Source organism: Clarias gariepinus, chromosome 7, assembly GCF_024256425.1.
Source record: "Clarias gariepinus isolate MV-2021 ecotype Netherlands chromosome 7, CGAR_prim_01v2, whole genome shotgun sequence".
Classification (NCBI taxonomy): Eukaryota; Metazoa; Chordata; class Actinopteri; order Siluriformes; family Clariidae; genus Clarias; species Clarias gariepinus.
Window position 1 is genome coordinate 3,697,728 of NC_071106.1, and position 26,047 is coordinate 3,723,774.

Consider the following 26,047-nt stretch of genomic DNA (forward strand, 5'->3'; position numbering starts at 1 on the left):
ATACATTAATAAAAGTCATGGGGGAAAAAAACCTACAGTGCTTTCCTGGATACCATGGCAACTGGATACAAGTGCATTAAACAGTCCTCCGATGCTGCATATTTCTGGAGATTAAACTCTTTCAGATCCTCCTCTGAGTTCATTAACAAGAAAACCACTGCTAACCACTGAACTGAACTAAAGTCGACTCCCTTAAGGCGATTATTTCCTGGTTTATCCAAAAAGACCTGAACTTCCTGTACCAGAGACAGGTCATTCAGTTCAATCAGACAATGGAACAGATTGACAGAATGGCATATTGTTGGGTCATCTGCAATCATTTTCCTGATATGCTTTGTTATTCCTTTTTTTGTGTTAGCAGCCTTTTCCCTCAGATATCTGTGTCCTCTCTCTGTCAGTAGGTCTTGTAAGAGAACTGAATTGGACTCCAGTGAGAGACCCATAAGGAAGCGGAGGAAAAGGTCCAGGTGTCCATTCTTACTCTGTAAGGCCTGGTCGAGTACTACCTTTAGAAGGTCTAACAGAGTTGCTTTGAAGATTTTGACTGTTTTTTGTTTTGAAAGATTTCCGTTGACACATGAGAGAAAAGCATACACTGCAGCAAGATGCTCCTGAACACTCAGATGCACAAAGCTGTACACCTTCCCCAGATGTGAAGTGACTTCCTCAATAAAGATCTGAGTGCAAACTCCTGAGTACACTGTGGCCTCTCTGACATCAATGCCACACTCAGTGATGTCCTCCTCATAGAAGATCAGGTTTCCCTTCTCCAGCTGCTGGTATGCCAGCTTTCCCAGTTTTAGTACAATGTCTGCAATCTGTTGAGAATTCATTTCCTGTCTTTTGTACTTTTGGGATCCCCGTTTGAGCTGTAAGATCAGGAAATGTGTGAACATTTGAGTCAGCGTCTTGGGGACCTCTCCAGTTCCTGCTTCACTGAACATTCCCTCGAGAACAGTCGCTGTAATCCAACAGAAGACTGGCATGTGGCACATAATGTAAAGACTTCGTGATGACTTCAGGTGTGAGATGATTTTATTAGCCAGGGTTTGATCACTGATTCTTTTTCTGAAGTACTCGTCTTTCTGAGGGTCATTAAACCCTCGTATCTCTGTTACTCTGTTAATATAAACAGGTGGAATCTGACTGGATGCTGCAGGTCGAGATGTTATCCAGAGGAATGCAGATGGAAGTAGATTTCCCTTAATAAGATTTGTTAACAGGATATCTAGTGAAGCTGACGCTGTAGGATCATTCAATATTTTGCTGTTTTGGAAATTGATGGAGAAACGAGACTCATCCAGTCCATCAAAGATGAACAAGATTCTGTGGTGATGATAGTCTGTTTTAAGTTCTTTAATTTCTGGAATCAAACAGTGGAGAAGCTCAATCAAACTGAGATCTTCTTCCTTCCTAAAATTTAGCTCTCTAAAGTTAAATGGAAAAATGAAGTCAAAATCTCGATTTGCTTTTCCTTCAGCCCAGTCAAGAACAAACTTCTGCACAGACACTGTTTTTCCAATTCCAGCGATGCCTTCTGTTAACACAGTTCTGGTGGCTTTCTCTTTTCCAGATGTGGGTTTAAATATCTCATTACAACTGATGCACTTCTCTGTTGTTTCATATCGTCTCATAAATTCCCTTTCGACACGTCTGACCTCATGTAGTTCATCGAGGTGTCTACTTCCACAATCTGATGTGATGTAGAGTTCTGTGTAAATCTCATTTAGAAGTTTTGACTTTCCCTGCGTAGGTATTCCCTCATTAATTATCCCAAATTTATTCTTCAGTATAGATTTGAATCTTTGATTCAACACAGGGTCCAGTCCTAAAAACAGAAAGAAAGCAATTTGAAATTTGGCTTTGGTTATTCTCTTAGAATTTATAAAAAATAATTCACAATATTTTTAGGTGTTAACAGAAAATAACAACTGCTAATAAGATTAATAAACATTAAAAAATGCAGAAGTAATGTTCTGTTTTTTTTTATTTTTTTTATTTTTTTTTATCTGTACATGAATGGTATTCTGTATCTTACCTCTGGTACCATTGTTATGCTCCATCACTCTAACATTGCTTGCTGTCGATTCCGGTCTCAAATGCTAAAGAGTAATACTCAATCAATTAATCAAATACACAGATGAATTAATTAGTTTATTATTTAATTAATCACAATAATCAAGACATTAATGTCTTATTAATGTCTTGATTATTATAAATAAAACTTTCTTGAACTTAAAATAAAAAATGTATGTTAAAATGTCCAATCTGCCCATTTTAATATGGATGATTAAAAAACATACAGTATATTAATAATAATGCTTAGAGGAACAAGAGGGCCCTGGGCATACTAGTGCTTGGGCCCTAAGGAAAACACTTAAAAGGTTATTCAGTTGCCTCTGTAAAGGAATTCTTGAAGGTTCAATGCTGCCTCATATAATAGAGTGTTTCTCTGCACCATGGGGTTCTTTACTGTTCAAACAACCCTTAATGAACTCCTTTTCTAAAATTATAGATGGAAAAGAAAAATACTTTTTTGCTAAACCATTGTTTTTTTGCTTGATTGACTCTCCTGCTGAGCGACCCTAATATACCTGTGGAACGGTTATATGTTAAATAACAGAGTTCTTTTACACATAGTCTTGGACACCAGGTAACATTAAAATAAAAAATATCCTCTTCTTTCATGATGCCTGGCTAACGCTAAAGCTGGTCAGTAACACAAGGGATGAAAGAAAAGTTATTAGGTGGTCATGAGAAGTGCCAACAATATATTGCACAAAAACTAATAATTAAACTTAGAGAGAAAATTCCAGCATACTTTAGGAGCAATAAAAACTAAATCTAAACTCTCAAATCACACAAATTCATACCTGGCTCTGGAAATCAGCATCCGGCAATAAGGACAGGTTTGATAGGCCTGGTTTGTATCTTTAATAAAGACAATATCAAACAAATGTTAAGTAAGAAATTAAACACACCACCAGTCAATGGTGTCATAAAGTGAAGGTACACTATATTTGCCACCCTGGGTCTGATTGTTCCTAAAAATTGCCAATATAAGGAAATATATGTTATTATTACTTTAACTACCAAGTAATTTAGTTTACTGTGTCATATCTTATTGCTACCTTTTTTGCCAATATAAATCAGGATACAACAATAGTATTAATTCTTAAACCAATAAAAACTGGAGCGTTCACAGAACATTCCTTACCGTTCTTTCCTTTCTTCTTGAAACACTATAGGTGCACCCATTGACTTGTCACTCCGCAGGGACACAGCACTGGGTGCAGCTGAGTCAGTCCTTTCTTTCTGATATCTAATTAAAACAATGTACATGCGTTTACTTTTACTATTATATTACACAGCAGGTCTACCATATCAAAGAAATGAAGGGCACTTACACCGATCAGCCACAACATTGTGGCCACCCACCTAATAATGATTTTGATCGTGATTAGGTGCCCCTTCTAAACTACAGTAGCTCTTTTTTGAATGGGACAGGACAGCCTTCGCTCCCCACACACATCAGTAAGCCTCGGCCATCCATGTCTCTGTTGCTGGCTCACCAGTCTTCCTTTCCGTGGTTCACTTTTGGTATTTGCTGACCACTGCAGACTGGGAACATCCCACAAGAGCTGCAGCTTCGTAGTTGCTCTGTCCCAGTCCTCTTAACATCACAATCTGACCCTTGTCAAAATCGCTCAGATCCTTACGCTTGCCCATTTTGCTGCTTTTTGCTTCTGTGAAAGTCCAAAGAAGCGCGATCAGGACTATAGGAAGAATGCCTCAAAACAAAGTTTTTGCAGAGTGCGGCAGAAGCGCACAGAAGTGTATCGTCATTCAAGATAACAACGCACTCAGATATCAGTCCTGTGCGTTCAATCTGACGTTTAACTCTTCAATAAGCATCTCACTATAATGAATACTGTTTAATGTTGAAACTTTTTCCTGATAATATTCCAATACTCTTGAGAATCCCAGAAAATTGTAAGCACTGATGAATTTTCCAGCTGATGGTTGTCTTCTGAACATTTCCTCGGTCTGTGATTAAGGATGTTTCCTTTCCATACTCTGCTGTTTACTCTCAGGCTCGTAGTTATGTTACCATCCGTGTCTTGTTACCAGTAATGATTATTTTTCACTTTACTTAGAGTATCGGTCCACAATTTGTTTGCAGACATCCAAATGCTCTTCTATGAGTTGGATATATTATTTAAATATATCCATGCAGAGTTTAGATAATTTTTAAATCATCTCCATATTATTTAGTCATGTGTTAATCATGTAAAATTGTTCACAGAACAATCCTTACCTTTCTTTCTTTCCTTCTTGAAACACTATAGGTGCACCCATTGACTTGTCACTCCGCATAGACACAGCACTGGGTGCAGGTAGGTCAGGCCTTTCTTTCTGATATCTAATTAAAACAATACACATGTGTTTACTTGCATTATTACACTGCAAGTCTACTGTATTAAATAAACAAAAGTCCTTCATAAAAAAACACATAATATAAAGGTTCTAAATTAAGTTGCATTTTAAAATAAGTGGAATAATTATTTGATCCCCTAACAACCAACAATAAATCTGGCTCTCCATAACAAACTGGTTATGTGCTCATGTGAAAAACAGAATATCTATCTTCCATTCAAACCTGACCACCAAGGCCAGGACCAAAGAGCTGTCAAAGGACATCAGGGACAAGGCTACAAGACCATCAGCAGGAAGCTTAGTGAGGAGGAGACAATTGTAGGAGCGATAATTGGCAAATGTAAGAAATAAAAAATAACCATCAATCGCCGTCGGTCTGGAGGCCTACGCAAGATTTTGCATCATGAGATAAGAAAGATCTGATGTGAAAAAGTGAGGGATCAATCCAGAAATATGTAGGAGGAGTTCATGAATGATCTCAAGGCAGTTGGGACCAAAGTCACCAAACAAACCATTGGTAACACAATACACTGCCATAGATTAAAATCCTGCAGTGCTCACAAGGTTCCCCCCCTCAAGGACGCTTATGTATAGGCCTGTCTGAAGTTTGCTAATAAACAGAGAAAGTTTGAAAGAAAGTGCTGTGGTCAGATGAGACCTAAAAAAATTATCTCTTTGCCATCAACTCGACTCCATGTGTTTGAAGGAAGAAAAATGCTGACTATAACCTTTAGAACACCATCCCTACAGTCAAGCATGGAGATGGAAACATTATGCTGTTACTCCGCTAAAGGTACGGGGTGATTTGCCTCGTCAAGGAGCCAACGGGTGGGGCCATGTATTGTTAAAGAGAACCTCATTTCCTTAGACAGAACACTCAATATATAACCTTTGTATCATGTAGTGTGACATTCCTGACCTTTGAATCAGGTGATGCTTTGTTTAGTATTTTTCTCATTCTCAGAAAAAAAAAAGAAAAAACACTGGTGCACTAATAGAACTACTGAAATAGAATTACTGTTTCTGATATGAAGTATGATTCTGAAGTGCACAGGAGTTATAATTCTCCCAGAAACTGCTGCTGTGGCTCCAATATACTCTACAATTCATTTACAACCAGGTCAAAAACATGACTCATTATTAGGTACCTGGAATTCCCCTAGCTTCCTGGACACGGAAACATTATATTGTTGTATTTTTTGCATTTGGAATACCATGCTTCTGAGTTGATTAAACAAACCTTTAATATAAAAAAAAGATATAGCAGAAATATGTCAAGAAATAGCCTATAGTTTAAACAGAATCCTACTTTTTCATCACAAACTTAACATGAAAACCGAACTAAATGCACAACAATAACAGAAGACTCAGGTTTTGGTGCACACCCCCTACATCCAAAAACACATGGCAAAGCAGAGCTTCTGTCAGTCCGACTACACAACACAACTAAACAACCACTTTATCTTTCACTCTAACTCTGCACAAAGCAGTTTTGTGTATCATGTTTGACTTTTTAAATACCCAATGTGCATATAATGTGCTTAATGAATACTGTGCAGGGGATCAAACAATTACTTTCCCCAATGGTGAGCCAGAAGGAAACGTGCCATTATAATGTATTTAAATTAGACTAAATGTTTAAATTGGAGTATGATACAAAAGAGTCTGTGCTGTAGCCCATTGGCAGTGGGTGTGTGTTTCAAGTAACATCTTTAGATTAACCTACATGTAGGACGCTGCATAAGTGTTCGACAGGACATTTCACATATCTTACCCCTCATCTTTATCATCATCGTCATCATCACTAGGGGAACTCATTTTCACAGGGTAGTGGTGCGTGTTCTTAAATGTGTGTAATCCAGGAGTAAATGCAGACCTGCAATCACATCAAGTCACACTTGATAAATGAATCATAATCACGGGTAAATCTTCTTATCTGTGCTCATGATGTAAATTACAGTCTTGTTCAAAACAAGTCTCGAGCCCATTCCAGTCCAACAAGGTTCCAGAATTATTTAAAACCTTTACTGCCTCATAACAATAATGCACTTCTTGTTATCAGGTAATGGCTTTTCGCTTTTACAGGTTGGGTGACATTCCTGACTTTAAGATCAAGTGATGCTTTGTTTAGTGTTTTCCTCATTTTTGGAAAAAAAAAAACAGCATTTCACATTGCATCAGGAGAAAACACTGGTACACTAATAGAACTCAGTGAATTACTGTTTCTGATGTAAATTATGATGCTGAAGTTAACATTCTCCCAGAAACTGCTGCTGTGGCTCCAATAAACTCAACAATTCATTTACAACCAGGTCAAAAACATGACTCATTATTGTGACCTTGGAATTCCCCTAGCGTAGCTTCCTGAACACGGAAACATTATTATTTGCATTTGGAATACCATGAGTACCATGGATCTGAGTTTATTAAACAAATCTAGTTGTTAACCTTTTAATATAAAATAACATGTAATATACATGTGTGTGTGTGTGTGTGTGTGTGTGTGTGTGTGTGTGTAAAAGTTTAAACAGAATCCTACTAATCATGGCAGAACAGAGCTCAGATCAGTGCGACTACATGACACAACAAAACAACCACTTTATCATTCATTTTTACTCGCAGGAAAAAAGCAGTTTTGTGTTGTTTATCTCAAGAGAAAAAAATCAATTAGAAATACAGTTGGATGTAAAAGATTGTAATGTTCATCTGTAACATGTTGCAGGAAATATAAAATGGAGAAGCCTTACCTGGTGTGTCCTGTCACCTACCGCAGAAACAAATCCCAGCTTTTAGTTTCAGTTTAAAACACACACACACAGATACACTCTCCACGCCTCTGAGAACTGGCAGACGGCCACATTATAACCAACTTTTATACATAATCTCTCTAATGTGCTCTCGCTCTCTCTCTGTGTTTTCAGCCACTTTGTTAGGTGTTGTTATACTGAGATCCTGTGACATTTAACTAGGTGTAATGTCTACTAACAACAGGTTAAACCAGAATCACTTGTGCAGTAACTGGGTTATTTTTAAATGTTTCTTAAATTAAGGTGTAATCACTGATTCCTCTCCATTTTAGTATCATGAATTATTTCCTTTTAGTTCATGACATGGGCAGTACGGTGGTGTAGTGGCTAGCACTGTCCTCTTGCACCTCCAGGTTCTGGTAGAATACGGTTATGGTATAACATATCGCCGTTGTGAGACACATCCTGTACTCTGTGGTCCATTTGCAATAAACTCGATGTCCTCAAACCCTCGAGTGTGCACTTCCAAGTCAAGTATGTACTTTGTGTTCCTGGAATTGAGACACGGCATGATGAACTTTCTGGATTCTTCACTTCTTCACTTCTGTCACTTAGAGCTGGCAGTATTTTATGGTAAGTTAATATGTATTTTTCCCTACGTTTTAAATGTTGTAGTTGTGCAAGCTCATTTTCATGTTTATTCACTTTTCCACCTTTTTAGTTTGATATGGGGCTGTGGGGATGTTCATGTTTTTATATTCTGTGCCAATGGTCGGCTATACTGTATATTATGAGAAAAGTGGAAATTTACTAAATGTAATCTTAAATGTAATTTTAGGTAAATTACTAGTAATCTTCACTAAAGCTGTGTGTGGAAGGTCTGTTAGTGAATTTTATAATATTTTAAAATTATCAAAAGAAGCAATTAGGGTGTTTAATGACAATCTTAATATGTCTTCTGTTTCTCTCTCTGTTATTTTCACCCAGCAGTTGGTTTATTTTTTGGCGAACTTTCTGGATTCTTCACTTCTGACTGGATCATACTCAGAGCACTCAGTATTTTATGGTGAATTAATGTATTAATGCGTTTTTATTTATTTCTTTAGTAAGTTGTGGTAGAAACAAGCATATTTTATTGTTTAAATTAAATGCTTTGATATGGTGGTGTGGGGTTATATTATATATATTGTAGCGTTTTTACCGCTAAGCAGAACTTGGAGAGACAAGTGAGCTTCCTGGCTGCCCAATGCAAATGGCTGGGAGTATTTTATTGAGTAACAGCACATTCCACAATCACTAAACAGACATCTATCCACACACACACACAACCTGGCCGAAGCCACTACCCCAAACACCTTTCCCCAACACGGTGAACACATCATAACCCCTCCCGCAAAGCATGATGGTCGTCTGTCAAACCCCACCCACGCCACAATGCCCCCACCCGAGCTGTGACCGTCCCCGGTCACCATGGCGAACTCAGTCCTGGAGGCGTGACGGTGGCCGGCACTGGCGTTGTGAACGCCGGAGTCCTTCCGCGGGGGAAGGAGGGGTGCAGCCCCCCTCCCGAGGCGGACGGGCCTCCAAGTAGTTCAATGTTTCACTGGCGTTGGGCCGATAGGGAGCGAGACGGTCTCGGTGGGGCACGACCACTCGTGACCGCCCCGTCAACCGCACCCGGTAGACTACATCAGAGAGCTGGGCAATGACCGTGCAGGGGCCCACCCAGTGAGACATGAGCTTCGGCGAGAGCCCCCTTTTCCTTCCGGGGGAATACACCCACACCTGCTCCCCAGCAGCAAAGTCTCGCCCCTGGCTGTGAGTGTCATACACGCGGCGCTGCTTAACACCGGCGTCCGCCAAGTGTCTACGTGCCAACTCGTGGACACGGAACAGTTTGTCTTTCAGTACAAAAAAATAATCCAACCCCGGCTTCGTGGGTAAATCCACTTGTGGGGGGGACCCGAACACAAGGTCCACGGGCGTGCGCAACTCGCGACCGAACATTAACGCAGCTGGCGTCAGCTGTGAGGACTCCTGCACTGCTGTGCGATAAGCCCAAAGCACGAGAGGCAAATGTTCGTCCCAATCCTTCTGCCGGTCGCTGGTAAGCACGGCGAGTTGGGTGGTGAGCGTTCGATTGAAGCGTTCCACGAGGCCGTCACTCTGCGGATGAAGGGGCGTGGTGCGGGTCTTTTTCACCCCGAGGCGCTCGCACACCGCCGCAAACACCTCCGCCTCGAAGTTACGCCCCTGGTCGCTGTGCAACTGCTCCGGGGCGCCGAATCGGCAGAACACCTCATCCACCAGCACTCGAGCCGTGGTGGAAGCGCTCTGGTCAGGGACAGCAAACGCCTCCGGCCACTTGGTGAAATAATCCATGGCCACCAGCACATACCGGTTCCCGCGATCGGAGATAGGAAACGGCCCAAGAATGTCCACGCCCATACGCTCCATAGGTGCCCCCACCCGAAAGTCTTGCAGGGGTGCCCGCGAGCGCTGGGTAGGTCCCTTCTTTGCCGTGCAGACGTCGCATCTGTGCACAAAGAGTTCACTATCCGTGTGGCAGCCCGGCCAGTAGAAGCGAGCGCGCAACCGCCGCAGCGTTTTAGTGACTCCGAAGTGTCCCGCACCCGCATGCCCGTGTACCAGTCCCAACACTCGTGACCGCAGATTCCGCGGCACCAGCAGCTGAAAAGATTCGCCAGCGCCGCACGGTCGTTCCCAGTGACGGTAGAGTAAACCTCCCCGCAACACTAGTCGGTTGAACTGCGAGTGGAGAGCTTTTTCCTCGGGCCCCAGGTGAGCAACCGCGGCATAATCCGGTCTCTGGCCCGCGTTAACCCACCCCAGCACCCGCTGCAGCGCCGGATCCTTCTCCTGCTCGGCAGTTAGCTGATCACAGTCCATCTGGGGCACAGGCGAAATGGCTACAGGCGATGGTTTACGCGATGCGATAACTCGGCTGCACACCGGATCGGACGGCTAATTACCGACGGGGGCTCCGGAGGACTGCGCAGGGAGAACATTCGGCTTCACGGGGGTCGGAGAGTGTTCGATGTCGCAATCACCCGCGCTCTCCTCCACCCGCTCGCAGTGCCGACAACGCTCTTTGCTGCACGGCCGGCGGAATAAAGCATCGGCGTTGGCATGCAGTTTTCCCGCTCGGTGCTGAACGGTAAAATGGTAGTCCTGCAACCGCTCGAGCCATCGCGCTAACTGCCCCTCGGGCTCTTTAAAACTAAGCAGCCACATCAGCGAAGCGTGATCGGTCCGCAGCAGGAAGGATTGCCCGTATAAATACGGCCTAAAATGTTTAAGGGCCGCGACGACCGCTAGCAGCTCGCGCCAGGTGACGCAGTTGTTCCTCTCCGGTCCTGACAACACGCGGCTGAAGTAAGCTATAGCATGCTCTTTACCCTCGGAAACCTGAGACAGGACGGCCCCCAGCCCTACATCGCTATGTATCAGGATATCCAAGAACGGGCGACGTGACCAAAGCTTCCCGTAACCGAGTAAAAGCACGCGCGTGCACCCTGTCCCAGCGAAACGGCTGATTCTTTCTTGTGAGCCCGTGCAGCGGACTGGCGATCGTGGCAAAATCCTTCACAAACCGGCGATAGTAAGAGGCTAACCCGAGGAAGGTGCGCAGTTGTGACACATTTAGCGGTTCAGGCCAATTCTGCACTGCCGCAATTTTTGCTGGATCGGTGGCAATACCTCTAGCACTAATTACGTGTCCTAGGAAACCTGTCTCCCGCCGCAACAGCTGGCACTTTTTGGGGTTGAGCCGCAAATTCGCCCGCCGGATAGCCAAAAATACTTTGCGTAAGTTAGCTAGCGCGACCTCAAACTCCTTGCCATGCACCAATAAATCGTCCAGATAAACTACACAACGATTGCGAGGAATATCAGTCAACACTTTCTCCATCAACCGTTCGAACGTCGCTGGCGCGTTACAGAGGCCGAACGGCATGCGCCGAAATTGCCATAGCCCTTGGCCGATCGAGAACGCGGTTTTTGGTCGTGCTTCCGGGGCGAGCTCTACTTGCCAATACCCGCTACGCAAATCCAACGAGCTAAACCACGCCAAGCCCGCAACGTGTTCCAGCGCGTCATCTATCCGCGGTAACGGATAAGAATCTTTACGCGTCACCTCGTTTAACCGCCGGTAGTCCACACAAAACCGCCACGATTCGTCCTTTTTACGCTTGAGCACAACGGGTGAAGACCACGGTCCGGACGCTGGCTCTATGACGCCCGAGTCGGCCATCTCGCGCAGCTTCTGCTCGGCGATAGCTCGTTTAGCTAATGGGAGGCGTCGCGGATGTAGCCGAACAGGCGCTGCGTTACCCGTATCGATCGTGTGCTGCACCAGATTGGTATGTGTGCACTCGCGCTCATCTACCGCGAAAATATCCGCAAACTCGTGCAAAAGGGACTTTACGGTGTCGGTCTGTGACTGGCTAAGGCCTACGCTGCTACGCTGCATTAGCTCGGCCATTATCCTAGCTCGGTCGGCTACCGGATGTTTACATGGCGCGTCCACCGGAAGTTCCGCCCCCCTGGTGCGTGCTTCTAACCCGTCCGGCTGCGCTTTGGGCACTAGCAACCTGGCTAACCCGAAGTTACCGGGCAGAGTTCCGTCCACGAGATTTATTACCGCACCCCACCTTTCCAAAATGTCTAAACCCAAAATACAATCATCCTCGATGTCTGCCACAAAGAACAGATGGGAAAGAATGATTGCACTTACTTGTATTAGCACCGTGCAACAGGCCCGTATCTTCAAATAACTTCCCGATACGGTGCGAATGCTCAAAGCCGGGTCTGGCAGCATACAACCGCGCACGCCTTGATCTAATACACCCCAGCGCAGCAGCGAAACCGTAGAGCCAGTGTCCACGAGCGCCCGTAGCGAAACGTTGTCCAGGCCACAGTTCACGTAGACACCCGTGCGATTTCCTACGCGTCCTGACCGGAAGTTGAACCCGGCCGTTGGGGAAGCAAAGACGGCTGTAGGAGGTGGCTTCTCCTCGGCTAGTTTTAACGGCTGCTGGAGTACGTTGTCCTCAGGCCTAAGAACGTCGCAGCGGTTATCTGTCGGTCCCTGGCCTCGGCGTGGTCGCGGAATCTCGGCGGCTGAGTCGAGGCCTAGCCGCGACGGGTAGCCCTGTCCCCGGCTAGGTTCACCTACCGAGCGGCCCCGAGCCACGGGAAAACGCTCGGCTCTTTCGCCATGGTGGTCTGCCATGATGGGCTCTGCGCGCTCGGCTTTGCGCAGCGCTTCAAACAGGGACGCCGGTGCAGCCAACCGGATGTGCTCACGAAGTCGCGTCGGCCGAATTCCCCGCAAGAACGCACGCCGTGCTAGCTCTTCCTGCTGGACGGGCCCGAATTCCGGGTAGCCCCGGCGTGCGAGAGATCTCAGGTCCATGGCGAACGCCCCTAGTGGCTCGGAGGCGCTCCGCACGCGGGTTGCCAGCTCCTCGCACGCGGCCTCGTTACGGTCATTCGCGCCGAACCAGAAGTGGAGCACCTCCCGCAACTTCGCCCAGTCCTTCCGCTCATCCGGCCGGAGGTCTTCCAACGCCCGGAGCGCCTCGCCCTCCAGCGAGAGGGCCACCCGGGCGGCTGTTTCCGCCGGGGACCAGCCCGCGAAGTCAGCGGCTAGCTCCACCTGGGCGATGAATGCGTGGGGCTCGACAGCGCCGTTGTAGGACGGCAGGTGCAACTGCAGGTCGCCTCGCCGGCTGACGGCGCACGGAGCTGTAGCTTGCTCTGGGGTGCGCTCTAAGCCGTTACTCTCCATCCCACTTCTGACACCAAATGTAGCATTTTTACCGCTAAGCAGAACTTGGAGAGACAAGTGAGCTTCCTGGCTGCCCAATGCAAATGGCTGGGAGTATTTTATTGAGTAACAGCACATTCCACAATCACTAAACAGACATCTATCCACACACACACACAACCTGGCCGAAGCCACTACCCCAAACACCTTTCCCCAACACGGTGAACACATCATAACCCCTCCCGCAAAGCATGATGGTCGTCTGTCAAACCCCACCCACGCCACAATATTTTTCATTCTGTTTTTTATTATTCAAAAAATGAGAACGTGTCATTGTTTAAAATGAGCTTTTTCTTTATCCTTATAAAATATTTATTCTAAGTTGTAAAATCATCACTTCGTATTCATCTAGGGTTTGTTGAGAATTTGAAAAGGGGTGAATGTTTCGTATTAAATCCAGATGGAGCGCCATATCTTGTTATCACTCACACATTAAATAGTGTATTCGTCAGAGATATAAACTAAATTCATGATCACGTTATGTATTTTTGTGTATTGACATGAAAAAACCGTTTTGCATAAATTACATATGTAGCTGTACATTCTTAACAAAAATTCTTGACGTAATGTTAATTATATTGCGACACTTAGTGATGGTGTGTAATCCACAGGTGGGGACCAACATGATGGGTATGATATCTGCAAAATGTGGAGATGACTAGAGCACTGTTCCATGTTTTGTGCCTTGGGGATGATACAAGAGGAACCTGACAGTGTTTTTTTTATGGCATTTTGAAGGAAATGAAATATGTTAACAAGAGAGATAAAAAAGGGAAAAATAGACAAAAGACAAGATGCTATAGAGAGATAAAGAAAGATGATCTAAAATAAAAAAAAGAGTATGACAGATAGGACAAAAAGATTGAAAACGGTTTATTGAAATTGTTTAAAAATCATAAAAGGAACAGGTTAGAGACAGCAAGAGTGTAAATAAATGTTTGTGTGGTAAATAAATCTAATCTTTTAGTATTTAGTACACAGTTTTACATCTTTTAGAGTTTACTGCTATTACATCTGAATAACATTTTTTAAAATGTGCAGTTATTCCTCATTTGTTGTCCACAGGTCAGCTTAACAGTAACCCAGTATAGTGGAGTAGACTTTGTCCCTGCTGTAACCTCAGCACTCCACCAGATGTCACTGTGCGATGATTTGCATGACATATTGACATTTTAAATTAACAAAAGTGGTAGAGATGTCACTCGCTTCGTGAGGCTTCATCTCTCCATCACTAATGGAAAGCAACCAATTTTGCAATCAATCAATATCACAGGAGGGAATACTTCATAACGGGCACTAGTTTTTACAGTCCTAATTATAGGGGGCACGATTATAATTTACAATCAGTGGGGGTTAATGACCTTACTCAAGGGCCCAACAGTGGCATCTTTGTGGATCACAGGAGGGTTTCAACCTGTTGGGAGTTATAGTCTTTATATTCTGAGTTTCTAACCTGAGCTGTGCTCTGACAGTCTGATGCTCTTTCTGGCTCGGATCTGACACTGACTGGTGCAGTCATGAACAACTGACTAGTCTAGTAGTAAGTAATCGACTAGTATAATGGCAAACAGCTGACTATAAACAGTTGTTGATTATATATTGGTGAATAGATCATGAAATTATGTAATAGCTGAACTTCTATATGAACTGAAACATACAGTATTACAGTAAGAGAACAAAAGCCTTGTAACATTATACCCTAAGTAATGTAAAGTTAAAAGTTAAAGTGCCTGTTAATTTTAATTAACATATTAGTTTACACTTACAGCACTATAATATTGTATATAGATATCTTTATACATAAGGATAACAATTAAATCTACATGTAAAATAATAATAATAATAATAATAATAATAATAAACTGAGTGACGTTGTGTCCTTCATCCGTATCCCGTGTCAGGTCTGGAGACTCAGAGTCTGTAAGATAATTGAGTAATACTGTCAGATATCCACACGCATTGCATCCATAAATAAAGTCACATCTGTACCTCACCTTTTGTAAGCTTTTTACTACTTCAACCCGCTGAAGATTTATTAGTGTATTGGTTAACACAAAAGTATAAAAATATTAAAATTACAGGCGAATTTTCTGTAAAAAGGCAACTTTTTAAAAAATGAATAAATTGGTGATGTTTTGAGCTTAACCACATCGAAGCAGTGTTTATAGTGTATTTTTCTTTTCTGGTAAACAGAACACTCTAAACGTTTTCTTCTCTCTGGAGCTTAACCTTTTATTCATTTTTCGTTTTCCTTGGTTGCTTGAGGAATTTGTCATAGTGTGTGTCAGAGCTCCAGATTAAATTCGCTCAAAAACCAGCATATTAAATTACATTTGACTAAATCCCTTGATTTAGAGTTTTGAGTTAAAAACAGTAGTTAAGTTTAAAAAAAAAAGCTGTCTAATGGAGATGTCGTACATGAATATGTTTGAAACATCACCTGTTTATCGTTTCCCCTTGAACCATTATTTGAAACTCAGTTGACTCATCACTCTTCGTAGACACAATGCTGAGTTCATGTATGCTGAGGCTTTGTTTCTGATATCCACTAAGCTGTGAAACACTGCTTCTGACCAATGAACAGGTCATCATAATTAACTTTCTGTAAACACACTAACACTATTTGCCTTCACTCCTCTTCTATACCTGTATACAGGAATGGTTTATAATTTTATTATGTGGTGTCACTCTGGAGAGAATCAGCACCTTCTGTGCAGAACTGCAAAAAAATTAAAATAAAAGGCAAATGAAATGGTACATAATAAGTCATTTATGTCAGACTTTAAATGTCTTACCTTTTAACTTCATAACCATCTTTACCATCATCTTTATAATCATCAGAGGAGTTATTATTAGGGCTCTGTGGTGTGGTTTTCAAAAGGTTTGTACTTTATCACACAATCAGACATGATAAACAATAATAATAATAACAACAACAATAATAATAATAATAATAATAATAATAAATCTGATCATTACCTGGTATCCTTCACCATCATCCGTCCTATTCCGTCTAAAGCTAACCACCAAAATTTCTCATTTACCTGCAGAAATCTTCACTCTGTCTTCCCTTCCTCTGTGTCTTCTTGCATCCTATCATTCCTCCCAGACCCAGACTCCTTCTCCTCTCTACCACTAAAGACTGCAACTGATACTTTTCTCTCCTCTCTCTCCTCATCTGTGGATCCCCTATCCCCTCTGTCCTCTAAACCAAGGAAGACTTCTTGTCCCCGCTCCTTGGCTATCTGATGTATTGCACAACAACAGAAGAGAATTAAGAACTGCAGAGAGAATATGGAAGAAATCACTTGATGCAGATCTTGTCTCTTAACGGATTCTTATTTCCAAATTCTTATGTGACATGACTTCTGCCAAAACTGCCTTCTACAGGGAAAAGCAGGAAGCCTCTGCACATGACCATGGCAAACTCCACAATATCTTCTCCTCAGTACTCAACCCACTGGCTCCTCCTGCCCCATCCTCTCTGACTGATGATGAATTTGACCCTGCCTGAGTCCAGCAGAAGTCAACAACTCTCATCTGGTATCACTTGTCTCTTTTATTTTAAAAATTATTGAAAATACAGTTTTTTAACTAAATGTCTCTTTATCTCTCACAGAACAATCCGAATGATCCCAACCAATCCAGATTCAAAGGGGCACATTTTACAGAGACTGCCCTTCTGTCAGTCACTGAAAAGCAGCATGCTGCTAGATCAACTAAACTATCATCTGTCCTTATCCTCCTGGACCTGTCAGCTGCATTTGACAAAGTGAACCACAAGATTCTTACAAGCCTTGGAATCTGTGGAACAGCGTGGCAATGGTTTGCTTCTTACTTAGAAGATAGGTCATATAAGGTGACATGGAGGGGATTCACATCTGCCCCACACAGACTCTCTACTGGTGTCCTACAGGGCTCTGTACTTGGTCCGCTTCTTCTCCCTCTATACCCAGTCTCTTGGTAAGGTCATATCATCGCATGGATTTTCATACCATTGTTACACAACTCACCTTTCCTCACTCATGTTTCCACCCGGATCTCAGCATATCTGGCAGACATCTCATCCTGAATGGCAACTCATCAGCTGAAGTTCTATCTGAGTAAAAACGAACTGCTGTTCATCCCTGGCAATTCATCCCCTCGTCAAGATCTTGTGATATCCCTGGACAACAATCAGATCACTCCTTCAGCCACTGCCCACAATCTTGGGGTAACGTGAGACAATCATCTGTTATTTTCCCCACACATTGCTAACCTTACTCGGTCTTGTAAATTTTTTCTTTACAACATCAAAAAATCCGCCCATTTCTTTCTTCACAGGCTACTCAGGTGCTTGTTCAGTCCCTTGTTATTTCAATACTGGACTACTGCAACTCACTCTTGGCAGGTCTGCCTGTGACCACCATTCGTGCTCTATAGCTGATCCAGAATGCAGCTGCACGTCTTGTTTTCAACCTTCCCAAGTTCTCTGACACCGCCCCCTTCTCCGTTCCCTCACTGGCTTCCTTTATGCTGCCCGCATCAAATCCGCCTACAAAGCTAAAAATGGCCCACTGCTCACCTTGTCCCACCATCTCTCAGGGATCGAGGAAGACATTCATCCAGACTCTTTCCTGTTCTGGCACGTAGGTGGTGGAATGAAGATCCTCTAGATGTCCGGACAGTGGAGTCTTTGACCCATTGTAAGTATTTATCCAATGACGGAAACTTCAAAGCACTTTTTGTAAGGCGCTGTGGATAAGAGCGTCTGTCAAATGCCTAAATGTAAATAATAATAATAATAATAATAATAATAATAATAATAATAAGGGATATATATAGTCTTGGAGTTTGGGCTCACCATTATCAATTACAAGCTAAGGCGATAATCCATTTAACAACCATATCCCCTGTGTATGATGCAAATACATTTTTCACGTGATCTGTTTCTTATCAGTTCCATCAAAATTAAAGTAAACCCTGACACTGCATTTAGAATTTGGAATTACTGATTGCTGATGCTCATGTTTAAACCAGATAGTCCAGTTTTTCCAGCCCATTGACTTGATATTACTGATATTCCTCAGATTACTGAATTCTTAAACCCTTTAGCAAGTTTTTGTAAACAAAAACTCGAATTACAAATCTCATTTAACTTTCCAGTGTGTAAAGTGTGTAAAGACCAATGACAAGCCAACCCTGACCATCATTGTTCCCAAGAACCAATCACAGATCATGGTTAATTTGCAGCAGCCAATCACTGATCCTCATGGTGACTTAACAACCAATCACTGATTATTTTAATTTTCCCACCTCAATTACATTATATTATATTTCTTTAATGAATACAATATCTGCAGTGTCATCAAGTCCAAACTTAACACTGATGTAATCTACAGAGCACAATTGCAAAACAACCACACACACTTACACACAAAACAACAATAAGAAAAAGTCACAATGTTTCTGTTGTGTATTTGATCAGAAATACAGATTACTGTAAAACCAACTTCATCGCCACAGGGAGCAGCTTCCACCGTGGCACACCGGATTTAAATAACATGCCAGCTTTAATGATCTATTTTAGAAAATAGGAGCAAGTTTTTCCCATCTGTGCAAACATTTTAATTTAATTTAATGTTTAGATGTTTTAGAATCTGTCGCAGGTTTAAGACATATCACTGATATCACTGATATAACGTCTTTACTGAGAAAGAATTAATCAAAAGCAAAATAATTTAATTTAGGGCAGAATTTCCACTTAAATAAAACATAAAAGCGACTAAATACTTATATAACGGTAAGCTTAAGCTCAATTAAAGTACAAAGAATGTGTACATTTTAAAACTTTATTTATATACTTTAGAAGTTCTACATCAGCGGGTGTAGTGGTTAGCGTTGTCGCCGTGCACCTCGACGTCCTGGGTCACATGCCTGCGTCGGGTCCGTGTGCATAAAGGTAGCATGTTCTCCCTGAGCGGACTCCAAAGACATGCAGGTTAGGCTAATTGCTGTTCCCAAATCCCCCTGGAGTGGAGGTCCAACCATGGTCGTACAAAATGGAAATAAATACAACAGTCACCATTGGCCTCCACGGTCCCTAGTGGAACTACAGCGTTTCCTAGATTAAAGGATGAAGGTACTACAGTATATTAATATGTAAAGCCACATGAGTGTTGGGAAAAACGATTTGTGAAATTAATCGTTTATGTCTGTGATGTCAGTTTTAAGGGGGAATGAATTACACATCTAGAATCATGATAATGACATGAACGTGAAATGACATGTGAAGGATATACAAAGTTCAACCTGGTTAGCGGTCTGTCAATGCTACACTATAGTGGAAAATCTAAAAATTATTTTCAAGCATTTTCGAGCACGTTTTTAGTTTTCTACCCGCGCTCGGTGGGTTTCCTCCACATACCCGGGTTTTGGTTTGAGGCTGATTATGACTGAGTGTGTGGATGGACCCATCCACCTCCAGTACCTTCACTGCCCACTAGGGGACACTTTGGGAACCACAGTTCTATTTAATTATGCTAAAACAGTGGTTCTCAAAGTGTGGGGCGCGCCCCACTAGTGGGGAATACAGGCATGACAGGTGGGGCGCAATGAACGGGAGGGAATTAGTGGAAAATAATAGGAAAGTACCTATTATAATTCATGCTTTTCTTTATTGACAATAAACATCGGACACTCGAAACTAAACAATCATGTGCAAAGAAATGGATCATTCATACAAGTAAATTAAAATAACTTTAGAGAAAAAGTGGAACCATAGTTCAACAATAACGGTTTAACGTCGGCATGTTAATTGCAGAGGAACAATATATATAAGGAAACATTCGGTATTATGTATGTCATTTCATTTATTCCAATGTGTATGCTGATGTTTCTGTAATTTTTCAGACAGTACTAGTCTGGCATTTCTAGTTTCCAGTGTAGCAACAAAGTTGCTTTTTGATCCTTCAGGCGCTGAACAAAAGGGAAAATCAATATCGTTCTACGCTTTTTGTTGGTATGCGGCATTTTGTGATGATCCCTAAATCATTCGTTGCGCCGTAGAGAATAATGGTGTTTATGCTTCTAAACATGTATAATTTAAGGCGGATGTAGCTGAAAGACGATGTAGAGAGGAAATATATGTGGGTATCTTATTCACGGGTTTATTTACGCAGCTATTGAATTCAGAGATGCGAATATTAAATCAACTTTACCGCGGACTCAAACAGGTGTTATAAGCTAAAGTGCCCCCCTGCCACGGATTGCCCAAACTCACACCCCCCCCCCCACCCTCCCCCAACACATACCCACGTAATCTCTATCAAATATTATATTAGGACATACATTCAAAGGTTTATTATTATCAGATATATTATTACTATTATAATTAACCCTAGGCACGTGACAGCCGTCGAGACGATTAATACAAATCCCACAAAATGATTATTTTATGGCACATTTATTTTGTAGGGGTTTGTCAATGTACAAATAACAAATTGTTTATCACAAATTGCACTAAATAAATATTGTTTGTGGTGAAAAATTATAGGAAACGATTTTTATTATAAAATAAGCAATATAAAAATATACAACATTTTTTATATTGCTTATTTTATAATTAAATTCATTTGTTATAATTTGTAATTTGTAAACCATAAACCTATGAATTTATGTTCTAATATATTATTTGAAAGGGATTATGTAGGGGAGGCAATTCGTGGCGAGGGGGGCATTTTAGAGCATAACACCGGGTCAGTAGCGTACTGTATGTAGTGAGCATAATAACATCAATGGATACATTTGTTACATGGACCACAAAAAAGCAGGTGATTCAGCACTATCATCAGCCTAATCAACCAAAAAGCCTATGATGAAGCCTATGTTGCTCTTGGATTCATGGTGGGGATGGTGAGGGCAGAGGAGAGACCTGTGTGTGTTTTGTGTCTTAAACCGCTGCCAGCAGATAGCATGAGACCCAACAAAGTAGGAATACACTTATCGACAACACACCCCAGTCACGTTAATAAGCCACTCGACTTCTTTGAAAGAAAGCTCTAGATAAGTGACGAAGTAAGCCTGTTATAACAATAGCACGTGTATTTTATCTGTTTTGAACTTGCCGTTATTTGATCTTATTGGTTTAGAAATTGATATTTCAATAAAAAATACACTTGGTCGTTTTCGTTATCATTTTGTTGACAAGTGGGGCTTGAAAATTCGCCCACCCCCTTAAGTGGGGAATGACAGAAAATGTTTGAGAACCACTGTGCTAAAATAAAATGACCGGTGCTCTGATTAGGATTAAACACACGAATGACATAAATATCCGTATTACTGTTTAGTGTGTAAAAAAAAAAAAGACACACACTCGCTCTTCTTCATAGATATATAGATATAGATATATTTCTTTTATTTCAGATTTGAATATTAGTCAAAAATACACGGTATGATTGAAACATATTGCACTACATCATAATGCTGAGCACGACAGGCGTCACATGTGCAGTAAATGAAATATCATTTTAAATATTAAATAACTGACAAAGTAAATATGTAAACACTAAGCTAGGTAAGATATTCTTTTTCTCTATTGCAACACTTCCGATTAAAGTGGTTCGGTAACAGTACAAAATAAAATAAAAAGGGGAAAAAAGGACGAGAGAGAGGGGGGGGGAAGAGAGAGAGAGAGAGAGAGAGAGAGAGAGTAGAATATGACTCATTTCCTTTTCCAGTTGCGGTGGAGGAACACAGTGCTCTATCCAAAGTCTTTATTCTGTTCATCTGCTGCTTCTAGTTTTTTTTTTTGTCATTAAAAACTGGTCCATATTTTAGTTTCATTTTTTTCCATTTAAAGTTCAGAATGTTTTTATCTTTTTTTTTTATTCCTTCACGAACTGCACCAAAGCTCAGAGGAGGAGCTTCAGATCTGCATCAAAATCACAAAGTTCCCACTCAAGCACAGAGGATTCATACACAGAGAGAGAGAGAGAGAGAGAGAGAGAACAATAAGCAAACAGAGAAAAAGGAAGAAAGGGACAAAGGAGCGAGACAAAGAGACAGAAAAAGGAAGGAACAAGTGAAAGACAGAAAGAAAGAAAGACAGAAAAAAAGAAAGAAAGAAAGAAAGAATAACTTGGAATGCCAGGGGAAAAAAAAGACAGAGATAGACAGTGACAAAGAGAGAGAGAAAAGCATAGAGGAAAAAAACATTAGAGAGAAAGGGAGAGAACAAGAAGAACAAGAAAATAGAACACAAAATATAAAGCAATGATGGAGAACAGAGGGAAAAACTACATTAAACGGGACAGAAACAAAAATAGAAGGAAAATAAAATATAATATTAACAAACACAAGGATGAGAAGGGGAGTGAAAAACAGACAGAGAGATTTAAAGCAAAGTAAAGAGAGATAAGGGAGGGACAGAGGGATGTGGAAAGAGACAGTAAGAAGAATATATATTTTTTATAATTTCTCTCTCTCTTTGTGTGTGTGTGCATGTGCGTGTGTGTGTGTGTGTGTGTGTGTGTGAGCTCAGACATCAGTAAGTTCCGTGTGCTGGAGTGGGAACGCGACGTTAGACGGGACGTGATCCGATCAGCATCTCGGGGAGAAAGGAGGATCAGCTGGAGACTCGGTGAAGGATTTGAGCTCGTAGGCAGCACCACTGTCCACTTCCATTGACTTGCGAGAGAACAGAAGCCGGATGTCTCGATGGAGGTAGATCTTTCCAGATTTGGAACTCTGGAACCTGAAGAGAGATAAAAAAACAAAAAACATAGATGATTAATGATAATTATTATGCTCAGGACCTGACCTGTCTAGCACACACACACACACACACGCGGGACAGGTGAGCTCACCTCAGGTGTATGAGGTAGCGCAGGGTCCGCCCCTGGTTAGGGGTGAGGGGCTTCCTGTGGTTTTGTCCGTTTGATTCGCGTTTGACGGGGACGGAGAAAGTCCTCTGCCTCAGGAATGTCTGATGGCCGGCTGGCATTTCTCTCAGATCGTACATCACCACGAACATCTTCACCACCGTCTTATTGGGGTTAAATAAGGTCTAAAGCATACACAAGACCATAATTACATCTAATACACATCTATAATATAATAGTCTTAATGTTACAGCAGTTAAAAAAAAAAAATATATATATATATATATATATATATATATATATAGCTTAAAGAATGCATGCCATTCCAGGGCTCCACCACCAGATGGTGCTGTTTAGCAATTAAAGAAATGGGAAAAGACATTTCTGTGTTTCCTGCTCTGACACACTCATTTCCCAGCACGAGGAGTGTATTAACGAGCTAAGGAGTGGCGTTGAAGTGTGTTAGATCAGGACACACACTCATCTGTAGCTTAGCCTATGTATATTAGTGCTCGTACCACTTGAATGGTTCCTGATGGAGGCACTCGATAGCCCCTTTTCCCCAGAGACTCCAGGTTTATGACCCCCTGCAGAGCAACGACACACAGGCACATTCTTAAAACCACCAATACTCTCTTTTTTAATTGTTTCTGACATGACATGATAAGGTGAAACTAATTATTTTATTAGAAGCTTAATAGTTATTCACTAATTATAGCAAAATATGTATTTTACATGAATGCTCCCAATACAGGTGGAAAAAAAACACAACACAATGGCCTTAAATTTATCAGAGATGATATAATAAGTATTATAATAGATAATAATAATAATAATAAATATATATTTTTTTTTTACAAATAAATTAAATATATAAATTGAACTAAACAAATAAATGAAATAAATAAGGCTCAGTGCTGGATCGAGTGCTATTCTACACACTGCTGAGAGTTTGTTAAGGTAAAAAAAGTGATTAATGTAATAATTACAACAATGACTACTGACAGTGATAAATTAGCGATATACCCGATTACAAGGTTGTTCAAGTCAAAGCAGGACTTTTGATTTGATTGTACGGAATAACATTTCTGAGAAAGAAAACAACCAAAAAACTCCCTTTATTTCTCTATATAATCCCCTGATACACTAATGCACTTATCCCAGTGTTTCACTAGGGCTTGGACACCATCAAGGTAGAAAGTTCTCCCAGTATCAGACTGGCTGATTCATGTATGAACAGAAACCCCGGCCTCCCAGGAACTCCCTTAACAGCCCCAACATGTGGAAATGACTTGGAGCGAGTTCAGGACTATAGAGGGGACGTGGCAGTAACTCCCAGACGAGTTCCTGTAACGTGCGAGTGGTGAATGATCGTGTGTACAGGACACACAGACAGACGCGTCTCTTCGGCCGAGGACGTCATTCACGGTTGGACGGCGTTATTTAAAAACGTTGAAATGTTTTCCTGCGACTAAGAGTCTCATCACCGTACTGCGCTTCAAGCCTTCTGTAAATGTCAATCACCAGAAATCTCATCACTATTTAAGTCCCATTTTTACTTGAACGCTCGCCGTATTTCAACTCCCGCCGTCTTTTTTTTTTATACATCACTGTATTGTGTTAAATTTACAGCACAGACTCCTGAACTGAAGCCGTTGATGATAAAAACGACGCAGTGTGTGTAAACATACAGTTTACTGTAAAGTACAGAGCTGCACATGTTCACAGTGTGTATATGTCTGTATAAACGTGTGTGTGTGTGTGTGTGAGATTATTACCATGTATGGAGACGGAGCGTTGTCATCTGACACGCTGTAGAACGAAACGTCGACCGGGAAGGTCATGTGACTCGGGCAGAACGAACCGCTAGCGCCGACTTCAGCTGTGAAACCATCGACTGTACCGAGCGGCTCCAAGCGGTAGTTCAGGACACACTCCTACACACACACACACACACACGTACATATAAATCAATAATATTTCACAGTTGTGAGTACTACTCAACAGTGAGTCAGTGTGTGTGTGACTCAGTATCAGTGTGTGTGTGTGTGTGACTCAGTATCAGTGTGTGTGTCTGACTAAGGGTCTCTAACAACACGCCACTCTCTCTGTGTGTGTGTGTGAACCTCGAAGTTTCCCAGAAGGCTGAGACTGGCAGGAGGGGCGCTGGCGCTCAGGAGCTGCTGAGGTTCTTCTGAGTCTTCAGTTCGTTTCAAACACACTCTACACACACACACACACACACACACACACACACACACACACACACAGATTAAATAAACAAGATGAGTAAACTTACTCTGCTTAACTAGTTACACTACAGACGTCCTCACTGAACTGTGTTTTTTGGTAACACACACACACACACACACAGAGAGAGAGAGAGCAGTAGGTGGTGGGTAACACACAACAGATGGGGCTGATATTCAACACCGGGGCTGTAACGAGTGCATATGGAGTCCAGCTTTCCCCCTTAAAATCACTTAAACCCACACACACACACACACACACACACACACACACACACACACACACACCGATCATCTCTTTTTCCTCTACAGCTCATCCATATGGGTTTTAACTTTTAAAACAATTTACAAAGTAACGAAGATAATAATAATAAAAAAAAGAAATACTGTAGATAACACGTGTGCATGTGCTCCGTGCCCCAGTTAAAAAAAAAAGGTGTGTCAAGTCTGTAGCATCACTCACAAGCAGACTCGCGGCTCTCAGGGGGGGGTGGACCAAACACTAAATGATGGGGTGAATACTTATGGAAAGAGACACACACACACACACACACACAGACACACATGAACCGTAAGCATGTGTCATGGAGCTCCTACCTCTTAGTGGAGGCCCAGGGAGCTCCTTTACACTGAATCAGAGACGTGTCCAAGTCAAAATACCCCGTCTGACTCTTCCTCTGAGGAACCTGAACAAGAAAGGAAAGAAACACACACACACACACACACACACACACACACACAGAGTCAGGACCTTGTTACTCAATTAGCATGGCAGTTGATGACTCTTTTCCACGTCTGAGACACGGGAGGGGAGGGGGGCGGAAGGGGGGGGGGGCGTAGCTACATCTTTTTACTTTATTGGAATATTTTATTTTTATATAAAATGTCGAATGCTAAGTGGTT

The 26,047-nt window shown here is 42.0% G+C and overlaps 2 protein-coding genes across 2 annotated transcripts in view; both read right to left on the bottom strand.

Annotated features, from left to right (window-relative positions):
- Window positions 1-6,310, bottom strand: part of LOC128527607 (NLR family CARD domain-containing protein 3-like) — a 96,469-nt gene extending 90,159 nt beyond the window's left edge. Inside the window, exons 1-6 of the mRNA XM_053500071.1 lie at window positions 6,212-6,310; window positions 4,319-4,423; window positions 3,218-3,322; window positions 2,874-2,931; window positions 2,039-2,102; window positions 37-1,828 (exon numbers count right to left, since the gene is read on the bottom strand). Coding sequence (XP_053356046.1) covers window positions 37-1,828; window positions 2,039-2,102; window positions 2,874-2,931; window positions 3,218-3,322; window positions 4,319-4,423; window positions 6,212-6,255 — 2,168 coding nt within the window. The 5' untranslated portion in view covers window positions 6,256-6,310. The remainder of the gene's footprint in view (window positions 1-36; window positions 1,829-2,038; window positions 2,103-2,873; window positions 2,932-3,217; window positions 3,323-4,318; window positions 4,424-6,211) is intronic.
- A 15,084-nt stretch (window positions 6,311-21,394) lies between these two features.
- atosa (atos homolog A) overlaps window positions 21,395-26,047 on the bottom strand; it is a 36,796-nt gene continuing 32,143 nt past the window's right edge. Inside the window, exons 7-12 of the mRNA XM_053500340.1 lie at window positions 25,742-25,830; window positions 25,022-25,118; window positions 24,674-24,832; window positions 23,414-23,482; window positions 22,881-23,080; window positions 21,395-22,768 (exon numbers count right to left, since the gene is read on the bottom strand). Of these exons, the coding sequence (XP_053356315.1) occupies window positions 22,615-22,768; window positions 22,881-23,080; window positions 23,414-23,482; window positions 24,674-24,832; window positions 25,022-25,118; window positions 25,742-25,830 (768 nt within the window). The 3' untranslated portion in view covers window positions 21,395-22,614. The remainder of the gene's footprint in view (window positions 22,769-22,880; window positions 23,081-23,413; window positions 23,483-24,673; window positions 24,833-25,021; window positions 25,119-25,741; window positions 25,831-26,047) is intronic.